At 37.2% G+C, this 12,832-nt stretch overlaps 1 protein-coding gene across 4 annotated transcripts in view; it reads left to right on the top strand.

Annotated features, from left to right (window-relative positions):
- The window catches only part of RYK (receptor like tyrosine kinase), a 100,220-nt gene that overhangs the window by 69,839 nt on the left and 17,549 nt on the right, over positions 1-12,832 (top strand). For all 4 annotated transcript variants that reach the window (XR_004476407.2, XM_004278928.3, XM_033404064.2 and 1 more), the window contains 3 exons: positions 2,158-2,290; positions 3,252-3,361; positions 3,522-3,681. Coding sequence is in view for 3 of the 4 variants with exons in the window: in XM_004278928.3 (XP_004278976.1) it covers positions 2,158-2,290; positions 3,252-3,361; positions 3,522-3,681 (403 nt within the window). In the remaining variant the exon portion in view is untranslated. The remainder of the gene's footprint in view (positions 1-2,157; positions 2,291-3,251; positions 3,362-3,521; positions 3,682-12,832) is intronic.

A 12,832-nucleotide genomic window follows, 5' to 3' on the forward strand; every position in this document is an offset into this window, starting at 1 on the left:
TAAAGAGATTGGGCAGCTCTTTATATTACTCCTGAAATCATGGTAGGCAGTTAAACCTGAGTGCACACCTGCTGTAGTCATTTTTTCCCACTTTTATTGAGAAATAATTGACATACCTCAGTGTATAAGTTTAAAACATACAGCATGATGATTTGATTTACATATATTGTGAAATGATTACCATGGTAGGTTCAGCTAACATCCATGTTTTCATATAGATACAATAAAAGGGAAAGAAAGAAGAAAGAAAATTTTCTCCTTGTGATGAGAGCTCTTGGGATTTACTCTCTTACCCACTGTCCTGTATATCACACAGCAGTGTTAGCTATAGTCGTCAGGTTGTACAGTACATCCCTAGTACTTATTTATAATTGGAAGTTTGTACCTTTGACTGCCTTCCTCCAGTTCCCCCTCCCTCCATCCTCCTGCTGTAGTCATTTTAGTATGTGTGGGTCTCGGTGTGAAAAGAGACTCTGTCTTGCTGCCCTGGGAGGGAATGTCCAGTGATCCAGTGGAAAACATAAGGTTTTTAGAATCAGATGAAGATTTGAATTTTTTCCACTATGTGCTGGCTGTTTGTCCTTGGCAAATTACCTCACCCCTTACCACCTTCATGGATTCCCTCGCCTGTAAAGTGGGACTAATCATCACTGCCACTCTTGGGCTGTAAGGCAAGCAGAAGCCTTACAGAGAAGTTGCCGCATACAGGTTTACTGATCTCTGAGTCCTCATTTTCCCGGCTCCTCAGGGTCAGTGCTTTCCCTGTTAGTAACTCCTGCACAGCAGGAGGGGGGCCCCACAGCTTTCACTTCTGCACTGTTAGGCCAGAATCGTGTGACTGTGGTTTTAAAAGAGATACATACTCAATTGAGACAATTTAGGAAATACAGAAAAGCGAGGTAGAAATGATCTAAAGTCTCGCAACTCAAAAACAACAACTCTTGGCATACTTCTGTGCAGAGTTGTATTTGCCCCCATACTTGTAATTATCCTGCAAGCATATGTGAATTTTGTATCTTGCTTTCCTATAAGTAAGCTTTTACTCATATTCTTGTAACATCCCTTTGTGACTATTTAATTGTTATATACCATCCTATTATTTGGCTGTACTTCCTTACTTTTGGACAGTCTTGTTGTTTGCAGCTTTTACTATTAATACTGCATTAACTATCCTTGTTCATATAGCTTTCATATGTTTAATAATATTTCCTTATTAATATCCTTAGAGGCAGAATTTTCCAAGTTAAGGAGGAGGAATGTTTTTCAGCTTGTTGTTTGGTGTTACTTACCAAATATTTATTAAATGCTTATTTCTGTGGCACAGAATACAAAGCATTGGGTGTAAAAAAGGAGTTCACTTTAGTTTTTGCCATCTAGGAATTTTCAGCTTAGTGGGGGAAATGAGGTAATTATGTAAAAAGTTACATAGCCTTGGGAAAAATTAACAGTTATTTCCAGGTACCAATGGAAGAGGTGTCATTAGGCAATAGGATGAAAGTATGTGTGCCATGGAGGTTTTAAAAGGAACAAGATTTTTTTTTACTGCATGCTTGGCCTTATTTGTATATCACCACAACATTGTATGGCTGGTGGGATCCCCATGTTAGAGGTATGGAAACTAAGGCCAAGAGAGATGGTCACACAGACAGTAAATGGTAAATTTAGGATTTAGAAATCCCATGTGACCTGCTAAGAACTTCTTGGCTTTTTGTGACAGTTTCAAGCTCTTGATTATCATATTCTTTTCTGCAGACTTGCGTTGGGGCCCCTTTTTTTTTTTCTTTTTTAAGCGTGATAATGAACCAAATGGGCTGTTATCATATGCTCATGGTCAACTCATTTTTTAGATCCCTTTGATTACCCTTTAGAGTAGAGATTTAGTGTGGCTAGAGTGTGTCTTAAGAGAATCTAGTCCACAGGAAACAACTGAGTTTATAATTTTTCCCTATCAAGAAAGTGGGTATGTGGAAAACATTAAAGTCCAGTCTAAAAGAGCATTTATAATTTTACATTTTTAATGGTTATATGTTTTTAAGTAAGTTTGAGATTTTCTTGTTTTGTTTTAGGTTATCTTTATTTTATCACTTTTTGTTAAAAATAACCCCCTGAAGTTTCAGATTTCACTTGTGTTTCTCCTGATTTTTTATTATTTTATAGAAATCTTCTTCCTATTACCCATGTCTGTATAGAAGAAGGAGAAAAGCCCATGGTGATATTGCCTTACATGAATTGGGGGAATCTTAAATTGTTTTTACGGCAGTGCAAATTAGTAGAGGCCAATAATCCACAGGTGAGAAATATTTGCCCACATACCAATTATTTACCAGTAGCTTCTAATATCTTTGAAGGTAGATGTTAACATTCCTGTATATAAACTGTTTAGAAGTCTGTAAAAAGAAACTCAAGGTTGAACCAGAAGATATTGCTAACCTATTGATTTAGAGAGAGATGGTTTGTGATTCCTGTCTTGAGGCTTACACTCTGCTGATGCTGAAGGTTTTCCATGTATAACCATTGTTTATTATTCATAATCACCTCAAACCCTCTGTGACACCATCTCAGTCATTTTCCTCATAACTCTTTGAAGGTACTTGTACCAGATCTCCCTTCTAGGAATGGATATAGACCTTACAGAGCCATTTGGTCCATGTTGTACAAAAAAAAAAACAAAAAAAAAGCTGGTGGTAGCTGGAGGTGTAGATTGTCGGTGATAATTTGGTAGCCAGGGTTTCCAGCAAGTGGTTGGCAGCCATAGCCCACCAGCATCACCTGGAGAAGAATTTCATTCCTCAACCTACAGTCCTGGCACATTAGCTCTAGAGGAGCACATCAGAGAGAGCTGTAAACTAGCATTAGTTTGAAAATGGTCTCCGGGGGATAACCTCCTAATAAAAGCTTAATATTGTAAAAGAAAAGAACAAGTTATTGAATAATAAACATTTGAAATACTACCCTTAGAATTCAGCATTCATTGAACAGATGTTTATTTAGCTGCTACTGTATATGCTGGATGTTGGGGAGATACACCTAACAGATGAGAGTGAAGTAAATGGTAAATTACAGTACAGAATGATAAGGACTGTAGTAGGTATAAGTATAGGAAGCTATGGGAACATGTTCTTGGTCAAGAAGTAGCTTTTTAAAACTTAGTGTGTAGGTGTATTTTGGGATGGAGTAAGATTGTGGAATAAAATAACTACCATCAAAGTTTTTGTGCTAACTGCAGACATTGTCATTTTCTGTTACCACAGGCAATTTCTCAACAAGACCTGGTCCACATGGCTATTCAGATTGCCTGTGGAATGAGCTATCTGGCCAGAAGGGAAGTCATCCACAAAGACCTGGCTGCTAGGAACTGTGTGTAGGTGCCATGAGCTTGTCACTGTCATTTGATATTTAGTGTTCCCTGAATTTGGGTTCTCTCCAGGAGTCACAGTGGGAACTGTGTTGTATTTATGAGTGATTGTGGTCCATATTTTTTCAGTATTCAATTGTATTTGATGTTCATATCTACTTTTCAGCATTGATGACACACTTCAAGTTAAGATCACAGACAATGCCCTCTCCAGAGACTTGTTCCCTATGGACTATCATTGTCTGGGAGACAACGAAAACAGGCCGGTTCGGTGGATGGCTCTTGAAAGTCTGGTTAATAACGAATTCTCCAGTGCTAGTGATGTGGTAAGTACTGGGACCCCCAGATATCAGCAGAATGGAGGAGGCTCCAAATGCTTTTAAAACGTTTTTCAATTTTTTTAATCTGATAACTGTTCCCCGAAGTTTTTTATTCAGAAAGCAAGTATAGTTAGCTTTCTAACTGTCAGCTAGTTTGTGGAGATAAGCTGTGACCCAAACCATGGCCCATCACTGTGTGTAATGAGATAGGTAGACACTATCCCAGTTTTAAAGGTGATGATATTGAAGTTAGGTGTTTTTTTTTTTTTTTTTGCAGTACACGGGCCTCTCACTGTTGTGGCCTCTCCCGTTGCGGAGCACAGGCTCCGGATGCGCAGGCTCAGCGGCCATGGGTCACGGGCCCAGCCGCTCCGCGGCATGTGGGATCTTCCCGGACCGGGGCACGAACCCGTGTCCCCTGCATAGGCAGGCGGACTCTCAACCACTGCGCTGCCAGGGAAGCCCTGAAGTTAGGTTTTTTAAGTCTCAGAATGACCAGGTGGCTGTCAGATAGTAAAGATTTATTGTTTTCTTTTTTTCAAATGACCTCTTCCAAGTTTTATGGCCTGTGTAACTTACAGTTCCCCAGATGTCACTCTCTTCCTTTTTGTCAGTTTCTGGGTGGTTCTGTCTATTCAAGCAGATCATATAGTGGGATCCTTTCAACCTAGTGATGTATAGTTTCAGAAGCCACAGTTACTCGTGTGTATTTTGTAGGCATTTTAATTGTTTTTAATTTCTGCCACTTTTTAGTTTGATTTGGAAAATTAATTTATTTCCCTATCTCTTGCTTAATGCACTTTATTATTATAGCTGAATATTTAGAGATTAGGTAAAACTTCTGCTTATAAGGTCCCCCTGTATCACTCAATATCTGTTAGTGTTACATGTAAAATTTTATAGAGTAATTTGCTTCAAAGTTTCAGCTATAAAAATTGGGCTTACCATATCATTATATCTTGTGTCTCAGTGATATATTTTATTTATAATATAGGGTTTCCCTTTTACTAACTTTGTGTGGGTTAAGGACTACTCTTTTAATACCAATTTCCCTCAGTGTATTAGTGTCCTGTGGCTGCTGTAACAGATTGCAGCAACCTTGGTGGTAAAACAGCAGAGGCTCATTCTCTCACAGTTGAATTCTGGAAGCCACATGTTTGAAATCAGGGTGTAGGCAGGGCCGTGCTCCCTCCAGAGACCTTAAGGGAGAAACCATCCTTGCCTCTCCCAGCTTCTGGTGGCTCTTGGCACTCCTTGGCTTGTGGCTGCATCTCTCTGCTCCATGTTCATACCACCTTATCCTCCATGTGTCTGTCTCTCGAAACTCCCTCTACCTCTCTCTTACAGTGATACATATGATTGCATTTAGGATTTATCTCATAATCCAGGATATGTTTCTACTCTCAAGGTCCTTAACTTAATCACATCTTTTGTCATATAAGGTAATATCTATAGGTTTCGGGGATTAGAATGTAGACATATCTTTGGGGCCACCATTCAATCCACTATACTCAGTAATTGAAATTACCTAAGATTTCCTTATTGAAAAACTAATCTTCCAATTTAAAATCCTTGAAATGATTTGTTAAGGGAGGAACCCTCTCTTGTTATTATAGTCTTTTTTTTTGCGGTACGCGGGCCTCTCACTGTTGTGGGCTCTCCCGTTGTGGAGCAACAGGCTCCGGACGTGCAGGCTTAGCGGCCATGGCCCACGGGCGCAGCCGCTCTGCGGCATGTGGGATCCTCCCGGACTGGGGCACGAACCCGTGTCCCCTGCATCGGCAGGCGGACTCTCAACCACTGCGCCACCAGGGAAGCCCTATAGTCTTTTAATTTAATTTTTTTTTTCTTTTTCAGGAGCTAGGTTAGCTATTTGATATATTGTGCCTTTCTGCATACCACGTGTTTTGATGAAATGTGCTCACTTGATGTGAATGAGCAAGTTACATATATAGTTTTTAACCTTTTTTCATGTAAGTGAAGGTCTTTCATTATGCATATCTTCAAAATACTTTGTTTTAACTTAATTTAAAATCAACTACTCTCTGAAAAGAAAAAAGAAAAGCTTATCTGACACTTGTGAGATGGGCAGAATAGATATGAGTGATGATGCGAAGGATGTTTTCTGCTTCATGGAGCAGCTGCAAAAGTTAATAGTGGATGGAAACTTGTTGCCACAGTCTTTCCCAGCCAGAGTCATGGGGCCTTTTGGAGAATGGGTGGAGGTGGGAGGAATAAATCCTGATTCTTAGACACAGAGCCCTGAGGGTTCAGCTTGTATAGCAGTGGGAAACTAGGCCTAGTCTGTTCTTCCAGAGCTGTGATAATAAAATAAAATTTCTCTAACATTAATGTCAAGAAGTTAAAATTCCAAGTAAAGCAATACAAATACGCCAAGCAACTTACATAGTTCTCATAGTTATTTAAAGAGAACCTGGACTTCTTTTGGGGGGAAGGAGGGGTTGCTTTTTTTGTTTTTGATGTTTATTTTTCTCAAATGATGTTTAAAAAAAAGGAAAACAGAGCTTGATTTAGGCTAGCAAACAGCTGCTGTATTGAATGACAGTAAGGACCAGTTATACTCAGATGCTTGTTTTTCAGGTTGCCAAATCTTTATTCAGAAGTTCTGAATTGTAGGTGGGATTCTTTACCAGTTTCTACATTAAGCAAAGCCATTTTCATGGGGAAAAAAATTGAGTTTAACTTTGGTTTTAGAACATAGTTCAAAACCATAATATCAGTTGAATTAGAGCTACATGGTTTTCAAATCCACCCCTTTAGTAGAAAAGCCTGCATCTGAACATTTTTGAATGCAGAAAAGTAGAAGAAATTTTCCTCACATCTTCTTTGAAAATATCATTCCATATTTGATTTAAAAGATTAATTCACTCATCTCTTTGGGATGTTAATATTCTTTTTAATGGTTTTAATGGTTTTATGGTTTTATTACTCATTGAAATATAGCATAGTTGCCTTAACAGAAATGAGGTGGCAGTTGTGGTGAACCCAAAACTAGTCTAATGGGCAGGAAATAGAAGATGTTTCTTAGATGGCAGTCTATAATACAAAGATGCCATGTAAATTCAAGGAGATTGGGAATTGTTTGATTATTCTCTTAGAAAAAGGAATATTGATAAGTATTTCAGAGGGGTATGCAAGATGGCCAGTAGTACTGTTAGCTTGCACAGTGGAAGCCCCCAAAATATGCATGCTTAACCTAATGTATTTGCTTATTTCTATATAAGTATTCCATTGTATATTTAAGCAGTAATAGGAAATTTTTTTTAGGAATTATTTTTTATAACACTTATGATCACATATTTCACAGGAACTCCAGAGTGAAAATTAGATGATACACTTCAACTAATGAGACTATAGTTAATAATACATTTCTAAGCAATGTGATCTGCATCTCTTCAGCTGGGTACACTGTGCTGTATTAGCTGGTAAATTCCATATAGAGGATATATGGCTTGGTTAAGCAAATATTTCAAAATCATACTTAGAATTAGTTATTCTTACAATTATGATATTTTACAAATTTTGCAACAGTTCACATATTTTGTGTAAGAACTTGCCTTAACAGGAGAATTACTTTAAAATCATCACCACTTTTAGCATGTCTCGGCATAAACTTACTTGAAGTGTCTGTGTGACCCAAGTTCTTCTGAGCTGTACTTAGAATGTGATGGTGAGAATACCCACATTGATTTACGTTTAACATGGTCAACTCCTAAAATGTTCAGATTTTTCTTCTTTAGATTCTTATAAATTCATTTCCTTTAAAATGTATTTTTCCCCTAAATATCTTTTGCCTTGGATAATTGAGATTGAAAGGAATGGGAATACTGTTCTGTTTCCTATGACTGTGATGGGGCTATTTAGTGTAAAAATCCTGCCTTTCTGTTTTGTGGGATTGAGTATTTTTTGAATTCTTGTGTTGAAGCACACGTTAAATTGCTTTTTAACATTTGTATTGAATTGTGTATACATAATCGTTATGCTATGCTTCTACTTTTCCTTTATGGATTAAATTGGGGTTTTAAAAAGTTACATTTAATATTGTACTTTCGGGCTGTAAAACTTCATTCAGAGTCAAATGCAAAATAAGTAATGTAACCCCATTCCCCCCAGAATATCTACACATGTAAAATACATATTTTAGCTATTAATGTAGCATCTAACAAATGATATTACTGCCTTGGAGGGAAATTTTCTCTGCCCTTAAAAGACCCTTAACATTTTTGCATTCCTTTATAGTTAAAAATTCTCCCTGATTTATTTGGAAATACATTAATGTTTTCTGTCTTAAAAATAATACATTGCATTTCTGGGTTGTGTTTTAACAGTTTTTACTGGAAGGATTCAATATTTTACTATGTCAAGATTGTTATAATGTTAATATCAGCTTTTAACTGTTGAACTTAGGAAATATGCACAACCAGATTTGACTAGTTATAAATCTCTAATATTATTCTAAGATATGACATCATCGTAGCCATTATTAAGAATTTCTGGATATTGTTTTTACTCTGCTTTCATCAGATGTGGTACTGCCATAGATCTTTTTTGGTGACTTTCTTTTCCTTTATTTGAAAATAGATTTCTTGATTTATGTCTTCTTTGAATTATTTAGCTAGTTATAGTAGCTAACATAATTCTGTAAGAGGCTACCTTCTATTAAGAGACTGAATGCAATCAGGAATACACAATTAAGAGTTTTTTCTTGGTGGTTTTCTTGCCTTTATGGTATTACATTGTGTTTACAAAGCATTTTCTTGGGACAAAAACAAGTCAAGGAAATGATTTCCATGTTAGTCTTATCAGTGTGGTTTATGGCAATGAGGAGATCCTTTAAGGTATTCAAACAGTTTTTAGGGTGCATGGCATATGAAAGTGTATTCCTTGACATTTCTTTTGTGAACATTAGAGATTATCTCCAGAAGAAGGAGAGAAATCCGTAGTTATGCAGATACTCTGTTTGCTGCAGAGTGCTTCTTATTGCTCCTCTTTGCCCAGTGCCATGGAAAGTCACTGCCCCAACCCTGAAAAGACTTGTGCAGGAGAAACTCACATTCATAATATGCCCATGAAGAGTGGTCTTCTGAACTACTGTGGTATCAGAGAGAGCTATAGTTTTCAGAGAATGCTTATTACTTTTAAAAGAATAGAAAACTTTCTATTTTATTCCATTTCTTCATTATTAATTTTAGAATAATACTTAGAGTCCCATTATTTAATTTGTTTCCATTATGGTTGCACATTTTACACATCAACAATCTTAGACTCACTATTTAAATATTCATGTTAAGATGAATTGATTAAAAGACATTAGAAAAAAGCTGGAGAGGTGAAAAAATCATTCAGACATTACTTTAGGAAATAAAGATTTAAAGTTTAATTTTATTAACATTAAGAAAATATTGTTTAGTTTTATGAAATAGTCCTAATATTTCCTGGGAATGCGGAATAAATGGATTTACTTTAGGAACAGTTAATATATTTTCAGAGTGAACAGTTCCTGTCTTGTGATCAAGTAGTTGCACTCAATTTATTTTCTGTATTTGGCTCTCCTTGAGAATAGATATTTTCCTTAAGAGATCTTGTGAACATACCCTTCCTTTCCTTTCCTGCCTTGTCCTTATCATTCTATTTAATATCCCCTTCAGATAGCCCCAGTGTTCTGATAGAGCAATGTCTAAGCATCTGATACAGTGGAGGAAAGTACCATATATAGCAGATATGTGTGATGGCTTGGTAGGCATCCCGTATTAGATCCTAGGACAGATTTGGTCTCTTTTCAGTCACGTAGGACACTCTGTGCCTAAAGTTTGCAGATTTTTGAAGTTGAGTTAGCAGGCATGTACTAAATTCGATACCTGATGCAGTCAAAATGCACTTTCTATATAGTCATTGTACACTTGGGTACATTTGTTTAGCTGGAATAGAAAAGTATTAGCCACAGTGATAAGTATAAAGGATTATTAAGATTTTTAGGTGATAGTTTACACTGAAGAATTGTTAAAAAGAACCCTTTAAAGGTCACTTGTGTGAATTTATTAATTGGATCCTGGCCCCTGGCCCTTGACTCCACTCAGTGTGCTAGGGGCTTGGCCCACCACTGTGCATCCAGTAAAGCTTTTTTAAAGTAGCATAATTCTATAGATACATATTTCCACTGTGGTTATTGGAAAGGCCTGGAAAATACGTGTCTGAAAAATGAAAATTCGTAGAATAGTATAGCTTCAAAAATTGGATATTCAGAAAGGGGTATATACTAATAAAGCCTGTACCTCGAGTACGGCATAGTGTTAGTTTTGGAAACTTGTGAAAATTGTTTAGTTAATGTTAATGAAAGTCGATTAAACTCAAGCTTCCACTGCTTGGAATGTTACTCTATGATATTTTGATCTTCAGAGTGAACTCTTAATTAAAGGAATTGGTAAAGAGAAATCCAAACTCCTTCGCCTTGGTTTTCAGAACTTCTGTTCCTTATCTTCATGTTTCAGTTTTATATTTTCTACTGTACGTTTCTTTATATTCTGCATTTAAGCCAATCCGAAATTCCTGCTGAGTCCAAACTCGCCAGGTGCTTCTGTGCCATTTAATTTGATCATCTTTGGATCCCAGAGAATTGTATCTACTTAATGACACCCATAAAGAATTCTTTATCTACCTAATAATGGCACCTATCACACGCTGCCTTATATTTTCTGGCACAAGTCATTTTTCCCAGAACAGGCAGTGGGGAACTCTGACTTAATTATTTTCCTTTAGAAGGTTTTCCATATTTACAGAATTAAAGTTGTGTGTGTGTGTGTGTGTGTGTGTGTGCATGTAGCAGTGTTAATCTTATCCTTAGAGAGCTGTGTATGTGACTGTGTAAAAGAATCTTGGAGGGCCTCACACTGTCCTCTTCTACCCTCTGTTTCCATGTTGAATCCTCATTTTTCTCCTTGTCTCACTCCTACAGACTTCAATTCAGAGATCCCATGTGTTCTTTTGAGTACAGTTGTTATTTATGAGTAAATGATTTATTAATTGACATTTGTGGCCTAAGGTCTCCCTCTTAAGTATTAGATATATTGCATAGATACCTACTCTGCTTTTGTGCCCAGGGCCCATGTTTCTGAAAACATAAGTGCAATCTTTGCACTGTAAAGATGCAACACAATTGAGGACAACAGGTAGACTGTCTGGTTTGAGGGGAAAACATGATTGATTTGCTATGGGGCATGTTAAGTTCAGGATACTGATGGGTGGAATGTAGGTCTGGAATTCTGGACAGACATAGAAGCAGGATATTAGAAATTGTACATCAGCTTCGTAAAAGTGTGTGATAGAATAAACAAGAGAGTTTGTTGAGCTCAGAGGTGGCGAATATAAAGAGAGAAGAAAGCCAAGAGAAAATGTAGGGAATATTTACTTTAGTTAGTGAGAAAGGAAAGATGAACAATGAATCAAACAGAAAGGTAAGAAGAGAATCCAGAGAATGCTGTGTCTTAGAAACCAAGGAAGGAAATAGTTTCAAGGAGAGTCTAGTCTCTAAATATATCTGCAGTAGTCAGAAAGGATGAGGAAATCTTTGAGGGCTTTTGAACAGGCAGGTTTAGTAAATCATTAAAGATGGATATGGTTGTTAAGGGCTCTGTGGGAGGTGAGAAAGTGGAGACAATAAATAGATTACACTTTGAAGAAGTTTAGCTATGAAAAGGAGTGGAAGGATTGTAGCTTGATGGGTTGGCAGGATCAAGAGAGGTTTTATTGTGTTAATGTTGTGTTTTATTTTACTGGGTTTGTTTGGTGTGGCTTTTAGGCAGGGAAGCAATGGGGAGAAAGAGATGGACTTGTGATTATTGGAGGGGAGGTCCAAGAGATGATAGGTGAACGGGCTCAGAAGCCCATGTAAAGGTATAGTTTGGCATAGGAGGAGGTATACCTCTTGTCTGAGATGGGAATAAAGCAAGAGATGGGAGAGAGAAGGTACAGAAAATTCTTGAAGAAGGATCTCTCATTGACCTATGGGACAACTTCAGTTGCTGAATATAGTTGTAATCGGGGTCCACAAAAGCATGCATTGGAGATGCGGGGCAGTGGGGGACTAAAAGAATAATGAAGAAATAACTGAAATGTTTCCAAATTTGATTAAAACTATAAATCCACAGATCTAAGAGCTCAACAAACCCCAAACAAAATAAGCACGAAGAAACTAATGCGTTACACATTATAATCAAATTGCGCAAAACTAGCGATAAAGAGAAAATCTTAAAAGCAGCCATAAAAAAAAGAATGTTAATATACAGAGGAACCAGGAAAATTTCTCACTGGAAGCCATGCAAGGGAGAAGACAGTGAAGCAACATCTTTAAACATCTTGAACATCTACTGTAAGAAAAAACTTATGTAGAATTTTATATCCAGATAAAATATCTTTCAAAAACTGAAGGGGAAATAAAGACTTTTCCAGAAATAGAAAAGCTGAAAGAATTCATAACTAGCAGATGTGCACTATAAGAAATGTTAAAGGAAGTCCTTTAGGAACCAGCCAGATGGAAATACGGGTCTGACGAAGGAACAGAGAATACCAGAAATGGTAACTGCATGGGTAAATGTATACAGGTTTTTTTTCTCATTACTTAAATCGTTTAAAAAGATAATTGAACATATTTTTATGTGCCTTGTGTAGTAATTGGTAAAATAGACAGCAAATCAGTAAGGATATAGATTTCAATGACAGTACCAACCAACTTGATCTAGTTAACAGTTATAGAACACACCATTCAACAACAGCAGAATGCATATCTGCAGGTTCACATGGAATATTTACTAAGGTAGACCACATTCTGGATCATGATCAAGTCAATAAATTTAAAAGGATTTAATTCACACAAAGTAGGGTTTTGTGAACACAGTGGAATTAAATTAGAAATCAAAAATAGGAATCTAGGACTTCCCTGCTGGCATAGTGGTTAAGAATCCGCCTGCCAATGCAGGGGACACAGGTTCAATCCCTGGTCCGGGAAGATCCCACATGCCACGGAGCAACTAAGCCCGTGTGCCACAACTACTGAGCCTGTGCTCTAGAGCCCATGAGCCACAACTACTGAAGCCCGTGCTCTGCAACAAGAGAAGCCAACACAGCGAGAAGTCCGCGCACC

This window comes from Orcinus orca, chromosome 5, assembly GCF_937001465.1.
Source record: "Orcinus orca chromosome 5, mOrcOrc1.1, whole genome shotgun sequence".
NCBI classification, from domain to species: domain Eukaryota; kingdom Metazoa; phylum Chordata; class Mammalia; order Artiodactyla; family Delphinidae; genus Orcinus; species Orcinus orca.